General features: G+C 42.5%; 1 protein-coding gene across 1 annotated transcript; it reads left to right on the plus strand.

Moving 5' to 3' along the window:
• Positions 1-385: 385 nt before the first annotated feature.
• LOC132592995 (vomeronasal type-2 receptor 26-like) lies at positions 386-7,133 on the plus strand. The gene is made up of 4 exons (XM_088655703.1): positions 386-1,192; positions 1,906-2,133; positions 5,055-5,181; positions 6,232-7,133. Exons 1-4 carry the CDS (start codon positions 386-388, stop codon positions 7,131-7,133), a joined length of 2,064 nt encoding a protein of 687 aa, XP_088511829.1.
• The last annotated feature ends 547 nt before the right edge of the window (positions 7,134-7,680 follow it).

Below are 7,680 nucleotides of genomic sequence, written 5' to 3' on the forward strand. Positions count from 1 at the left end.
TATATATATATATATATATGTGTGTATATGTATATATATATATATATGTATGTGTATATATATATATATATATATGTATGTAGCCAACTGCTGCCTTTTTATATATATTTCAAGGCTTTTATATGTTATTTTCTCTTTTATGGTTTTATTTGCATAATGCCTAATAAAGGTTTGATAAGTAGTATAAGTAGTAGCATTATTTCCCCATAACTAGAAATTTAACCAATCCTTCCTTCCTTCCTTTCTTTTTCTTTCTTTCTATGATTAGAATTGTGCCTACAAATTTCTTAAGGATATGCTCTGCTAAATTATCATTTTCTTTTAGCTCACCTATGGCTCATTTGCTTCAGAGGAGAGTCAGTCAATGCAGAAGTCTTTTTATACCATGGTCCCAAATGAAGACCTTCAAAATGTAGGGATTATCCGGTTACTTCAGTATTTCAGATGGAAGTGGGTTGGGCTCTTTGTTATGAATAATAATAGCGGGGAACATTTTTTGAGGACCCTGGAGCTATTGTTTTCCAACAATGGGATCTGTTCAGCCTTCACAAAAAGAATCCCACTTCAAGTTCGTTTAGAATATATGGAGAAAATATTTGGTGAAATTGAAGGTATTTATGAAGGTATCAGAGATGAAAAGGCCAGTACACTTATCACCTATGGAGATGATGGGGCAATTGCATGGCTGAGAACAGCTGTCTTTATAATAGATAATATACTGGTACATCATCAAAATGCATCATTTGGAAAGGTCTGGATCATGACAGCCCAGATAGATTTTGTATCATATGGAAGTCAGAGGACCTGGGATTTTCAGCTGTTCCAAGGTGCCCTTTCCTTTACAATTCACTCAGAAGAGCTTCCAGAGTTCAACCAATTCCTTCAGAACATCCAAACACACAGGACCAAAGCAGATGGCTTTTGGAAGGAATTCTGGGAGCAGGCATTTGACTGTTTCTATCCAGATCCTGGTATGCCAGTCATAGAAGATGGAAAGTGTACTGGAGAGGAGAGGCTGGAAAGCCTCCCTGCAGGTGTTTTTCAAATGCACATGACTGGGCAGAGCTACAGTATCTACAATGCTGCCTATGCTGTAGCTCACGCATTGCATGCCATTGCCTCATCCAGATCCCCGCACAGAGCAGTGACAGTTGGTTACAGTGTTGGATTTCCATCTCTGCAGCCTTGGCAGGTAATGTTACAGAGGCAATGGACTGATTAGCAGAAGAATAGGACGTTGCTTTATACTAAGTTAGGCCTCACATCCATCTGTTTCAGTATTGTGTACACTGTCTGGGTTGGAATCTCCTGGGTTTGAGACAATATGAGATTCCCAGTGTCACTGAAGATTCCGGGGATTGAATCTGTGCCTGTTCCATGCAAGGAGATGCCCAACCAGTGAAACCAGGGAGCTGCTACCCTTTACTGCCCCTCTTCTCATATGTAAAAAAACAGTTGACAAAGTATTCTGCATCTTAGTTATGCCAGACCCTCTAAGTGTCCCTTTTTTCCAGGGAGGTCCCTGATTTAGAGAAGTCTTCCCAGTTTCTGATTTGACCCTGTCCCGCTTTTCCTTAGAATGTCACTATTTTCATTGGTGAAATGTTGGAAGGTATGGAGTTATTCAACCCCCAAGCCGCTTGAAGTCAATCATGTATAGGGAAGCTTTTTAAAATGTTTAATGTTTTATTAGGTTTCTTATATGTTGGAATCTGCCAGGAGTTCTAGGGCTACCCAGTAAGTTATCATTATGGAATGGGACGTCAGTATTTTCATCGTAGAAATGTTGGAGGGTATGTCATGATTTCAGTCTTGCTGGTTTGGATTTCATCTTGTAAGTTGACCTTGGAATCCGGTTCAATTGGGAACCTCAAATAATTTTGTTCTTCTTCTTCTCTTAAATAGATCAACTCATTTCTTCAAGTTGTTTCATTTAACAACTCAGCTGGAGAAAAAGTATCATTTAATGATAACAGGGAAATGAGAGGAGGATTTGATATCATGAATTTGGTCACATTCGCAAACACGTCTTTCCAGAGAGTGAAAGTTGGATGGGTGGGCCTCAGTGATAGAGGAGATGAAGAGTTAATAATCAAACACGACAAAATTCTATGGCACCAAAGTTTTAACCAGGTAGGGATTGTAGGAACCTCTCTGCAGAAACTGCAGAAATTTTCTGCCATTTCCTGTTCAGTCTAATATTTCTTTGCAATAAAGGGTACAAAAATTCTAGACTGCAAAAATATTTAAGAGCGCTTGGAGAGCAGGAAGATGGTCTTCCATTAATTTCCCCCCCTGAATATTGAAGACTGATTTTTGCCCCTTCTATGACCTTTTTTTCTTTCTATGATTGATGTAGAAGAGATTTCAAGTCTTCATCCCTTCTCAGTCACATTGATGGACTTCCTGGCTAGCTATGGCGATCTGGCTAGTGTTCTTCAGACTCACCTCTTCAGACCCCTTGCTTTCCTGACTGCTAGGAGACGGGCTGCTTCTGATGAGGGGGGGGGTCTCTGTAATCCCTCCCCCTTACAACATCCTTCAGGATGTCCTCCTTAGATGGTTATTTTCAGAGGGTGGTTTTTGAGGAGTGTGGTTCTGCCTAGAGATGTGAAGGCCCGAAAAAAACCCGGAAAAATTCGGAAAAACCCCGGGGGTTTTCTGGTTTTTATCCTGAAGCCTTTTTTGTTTTTTTCCCGAAAAATTGGAAAAAAATAGATTATGGAATGTTTTATTTTAACATGATGAATAAAATTTTTAAGATAATTTTACTTTTTTTAAAAAAAATATATTTTTATTGAGAAATTTTTTATAAAGAAAAAGAAAGACAATAACATATCTTACCATATTCAAACATTCAAGACATACAAACAAGAAAAAAGAAAACAACAACAATATATGTTTCTCATATTTTAAGGCGTCCCTATAAAATAAGTCATGGCACGATTTTCATGCTTTGAAAAAATATAAGACATACCCCGAAAATAAGCCGTAGTGCTACCGTAAGTGCAGTTCTGGAGGGCCTCGCCAAAATACCCAGCAGTGCGCGCCGTGTGGAGCCCCGAGCCAGCAGGACCCAGCTGAAGCGCCGACAAAGCCTCAATCATCCTGTGCTGGGAAACGTTGTGGCTGTGGGGTTGTGGAGGTTACTCTGGCTACCCGGCGCTGCTCCTTTCACCCTCCGCTGTTTGTGGCATGCAGCAGCAGCAAACTGGAAGGGCCAAGCAGCGCCTCGTGGTCTGCAGAAACGCTCACACAGTGCAGGATTGTTTTCCAATTATCTCGGGACAGTCGCTCCACCTGGAGCCATAAGTTGCCTTTCTCTTTCGCCGTGTAGCGCCAGCGATTATTCCCCTCCTCCCTTTCTGCCCGCTCTATCTCCCCTCCTCCCTTCCTTTCCCCTTGGCACGGGACCCGCTGAAGCGCCGACAAAGCTCCCGGCAGCGCTGCGCAGAGCGCCCCGAGCCGCAGCAGGAGTGGGTGAGGGTAACGGAAGTCGGAAGTGGTGTGTCTGCCACGCGCCTTTCCTCTATGGTCTCTACGGGTGCCGCGGAGGAACCTCCTGGTGGAATTGCGCTCGCCCCTGGCTTTGCATGGAGCACTGCCGAGCGGGCGAAGCCTGGGACGCCCCGGGAGGGAGCAGGAGGCGGCGGCGCCTGCAGCGGAAACAGGAACGGGACGGCGGAGAGGCCGAGAGCCACGGTGCTCCTCCTGCGGCTCAGGGCGCTCTGCGCAGCGCTGCCGGGAGCTTTGTCGGCGCTTCAGCGGGTCCCGCTGGCTCGGGGCTCCATGCGGCGCACGCTGCTGGGCGCTTTGTCGGTGCTTGAGCAGCAGCAGCAGCAACTTACCGGTTAGTAAAAGAAATAAAATAAGACACCCCCCCCGAAAATAAGCCATAGGCTTATTTTCTTGCGTAAAAATAAATATAAGACATGTCTTAAAATGTGAGAAACACGGTATACAAATCAAAATAGTCATTAATTCTAACTTAATTTCCATCATGGACTTCCTCGTGCCCTCTATTTAGCGATTCATTGCAAATCCTTTCTCGCAGGTTCTTTTTGGAACCTTGTCTCTCCCTGGTTCCGGATTCTGCTAGTCAGTCTTGCTAATTCCGCATAGTCTATCATTTTTGTCTGCCACTCTTCAATCGTTGGTGATTCCTGGGTTTTCCATTTTTGGGCTAACAAAGTCCTAGCCGCGGTTGTCGCATACAAGAATATTATATTGTCCTCCTTTGCAATCTCTTGTCCAATGAGTCCTAATAAAAATCCCTCAGGTTTTTGGGGAAAGGTATACCTAAGAATCTTTTTCAGTTCATTATATATCATTTCCCAAAATATTTTAACTTTTTCGCATTTCCACCACATATGATAAAACTCTCCCTCCTTCTCATTACATTTCCAGCACATTTTATTACTCATCCTATACATTGGTGGCCTGGTTTTCTTGAGGCTTAAGTGTCCTTCTGTTGTGTACAATCTGGTAACCTCAAATTTAGGTTATATCAATGTATTAAGGATTTTGACGATTCAGTGGTTAGGATGCTCACTGCAGCAAGACTGTGTGAGCACATAACAACAATTCTGACATGACTAAACGAGATATCAATTACTTTCTGAGTTCAGTTCAAAGTGCATGATTTGGCAGAGGAGCCCAATATCTCAAGGGCTTCCTCTCCCCCATATGAATGGTCTCAGACCCTGCAGTCATTCTCTTTTCTGCAGTCTCACTTTTCTATGCGCCCATTCCACAGGAGGTCCAAAGGGTGGGGTCATGATGCAAACCTGACATTCCGAATCCATCTATTCCAACTTTGAAATCAATATTACCTTGAAAGTGACCCGATAATGAAGTTACCTTCACAAACAGGGCTAATAATGTTTTCAACACAGCAAAAACAAAACAAAGCAAAAGAACAGAACAGGAAAAGTGCTTTAAGGTGTAGTCCAATGCATAGGTGCAAAAATAATGCTATTACACTTTGTGAAACATAATGTGTCTCTGTGGGTGACCAATATGAAAGCTCTTCCACCCCCTACTCCTTTCCATAGGTGCTTCCCTTTTCTTTGTGCAATGAACCGTGCCACTCTGGTCATCAGAAGAAAATGAAGGAAGGGGAAAAATTTTGTTGCTATGATTGTGCTCCATGCCCAGAGGGGAAGATTTCAAACCAGACGGGTAGGTAAAGCTCTTGCATCCTGATGACCAAATAAAAAGACTGACAAGCAAGGTGGGCTTGAGCTGGGCCAATTTTATTTAGTGAACATAACAAGATCAGCAGAGGAGGATAAATTTAAAAGGCAGAACTGTAGCCATTGGGTGACACACAGGGCTTTTTTTTCAGCCAGAACTCACCGGAGCTCAATTCTGGTATCTCCCAGGTGGGCATCATTGCCATTCTTTGAGAAGGAGGGAAGTGTTCATTGTGAGTTGAAGCTGATCGAATCCTTGCCTATCTGGTCAGTTTTGGAGCAGAGCCTGCTCCCATACAATACATCAACCCTGAAACAAAAAAGCCCTGTAAGAGGCATAATATTTGGAGGAAGCTCAAAGCAAACTAAGGAATACGCGGAATTAGGGGCGTGACAATCCAGTGACAGCCTATGCATACCCTGAATTGACAGGAGCTATGAAAGGAAAAGCCTCAGGCCAGCAAACGAAAGCATTTGCCCTCCTACAGTCTCTGGTCTCCTATTGATTTTGAAACCCTGCCTAACCCTGCTTTGCTTTGCAATTTTGCTAACATTTTTATTGCTGCTTCACCAGAGAAAGCAAGAGTCCTGAGGTATCAATCCAGCTATATGGCTGTGGGAGGGAGATTAACCAAAAGCCCGAGCAAAGGAGGGAAAACCGTAATAGGCTGGAATGTGCTTCTTTAAAAGATAGCAACTGGCAGACTGCAAGTGAAAGGGAGCAGAGAGAGGCCCCTGTACGAATGAACAAGTGTTACAGGGGCTGGGAATCAAACCAAAAGGTTTGCTCCTTATATTGGACCATAAAGCAAACCTCCCCATATCATACGACTTTAAAATGCGACAATACGTTCACTGCTGGTTGGTGTGCTGTCTCTCACCGCCATTGTGCCACAAATGTGCTTGGGCAGCCAGTATTGCTGTGGTGGAACAACCATAATTCATTCAATTTGTCACAATACATGGTTCATTCAATGTGCTAGGTTAGATGAATCAGAACTGAATTTCTATTTAAGCTTTTCTTTATGTTTCTCAGATATGGATGCATGTTTCAATTGCCCAGAAGATCAATATCCAAACAAGAAGAGAAATGGATGCATCCACAAATTTCTAAAATTTTTGTCCTATAAAGAACCTTTAGGGATCACATTAGCCTCTCTTAGTGTCTTATGTTCCCTGATTACTGCTTTGGTATTGGCTATTTTTATCCAGCACAAAGATACCCCCATAGTCATAGCCAACAACCGAGGTCTCACCTACACTCTACTGGTCTCCCTCCTGCTCTGCTTCCTCTCCTCTTTGCTTTTTCTTTGCCAACCTGGGAAAGTGACCTGCCTTCTCCAACAAACTGCTTTTGGCATCATCTTCTCCATTGCTGTTTCTTCTGTGTTGGCAAAGACCATCATTGTTTCTCTAGCATTCATAGCCACAAAGCCAGGATCCAAGATGAAGAAATGGGTGGGAAAGAAACTGGCTCATTCCATTGTCCTTTCAGCTTCCCTCATTCAAGTTGGTATCTGTACTCTGTGGCTGATATCGTCTCCTCCCTTCCCTGATCTAGACATGCATTCAGTAGCTGAAGAAACCATTGTGCAATGTAACATTGGGTCTGTCACCCTGTTCTATTGTGTCTTGGGCTACATGGGCCTCTTGGCCATCACCAGCTTCATTGTGGCCTTCCTGGCCCGCAAGTTACCTGACAGTTTTAACGAAGCCCAGTTCATCACCTTCAGTATGTTAGCATTTTGCAGTGTTTGGATCTCTTTTGTTCCGACTTACCTGAGCACAAGAGGGAAACACATGGTGGCTGTGGAGATCTTCTCCATCTTGGCCTCCAGTGCTGGGTTACTGGGTTGCATCTTTTCTCCGAAATGCTATATCATTGTGCTGAGGCCTGATCTTAACAGCAGGGATCAATTAATACGGAGAAAGGATTAAGCCATCTATCTGTCCTCATCATACCCTAATGTGTGTTGGAGAAGGCAGTTGGGAGAAAATACATGCACACAACATTAGTTATAGACAATCTTATTCAAGTTATCACTACACTTCTCTCCAAAGTTTAAGGTGCATTTCAGTTTCCTTGTTAGAGTACATAACCAAATACTTTGTTCAGTTGTCTGTCATCCTTATGTGTTCCATGATGCAATGTTTATATTTAAGGGATATTTTAAAAAAGCTGAATTTCTCTACATCACATAAATATGTTTTATTGTGATATAATGGACTCCCTTTTCCACTCAGGCCTTCATTGGATATTGATAGCTGTGATGGGTTCCTTCATTACTGTATAAGAATTTCTCATTTTATTAGTTTAAAAAACAAAAAACAAAAATTGTGTTTTATTCCATGTGTTGTGTATTCTTTCTATTTCTTTTCTCTAGAAGAGTTTTTCAACAAATAGATTGTCATGATTCTTTTTTAATTAAGGAAATAGAAGTGTAACCCAGAATTGGAAAGGAGAACCAGAACCATTTAATTTGGG

This window comes from Zootoca vivipara, chromosome 12, assembly GCF_965207765.1.
Source record: "Zootoca vivipara chromosome 12, rZooViv2.hap1.1, whole genome shotgun sequence".
Classification (NCBI taxonomy): Eukaryota; Metazoa; Chordata; class Lepidosauria; order Squamata; family Lacertidae; genus Zootoca; species Zootoca vivipara.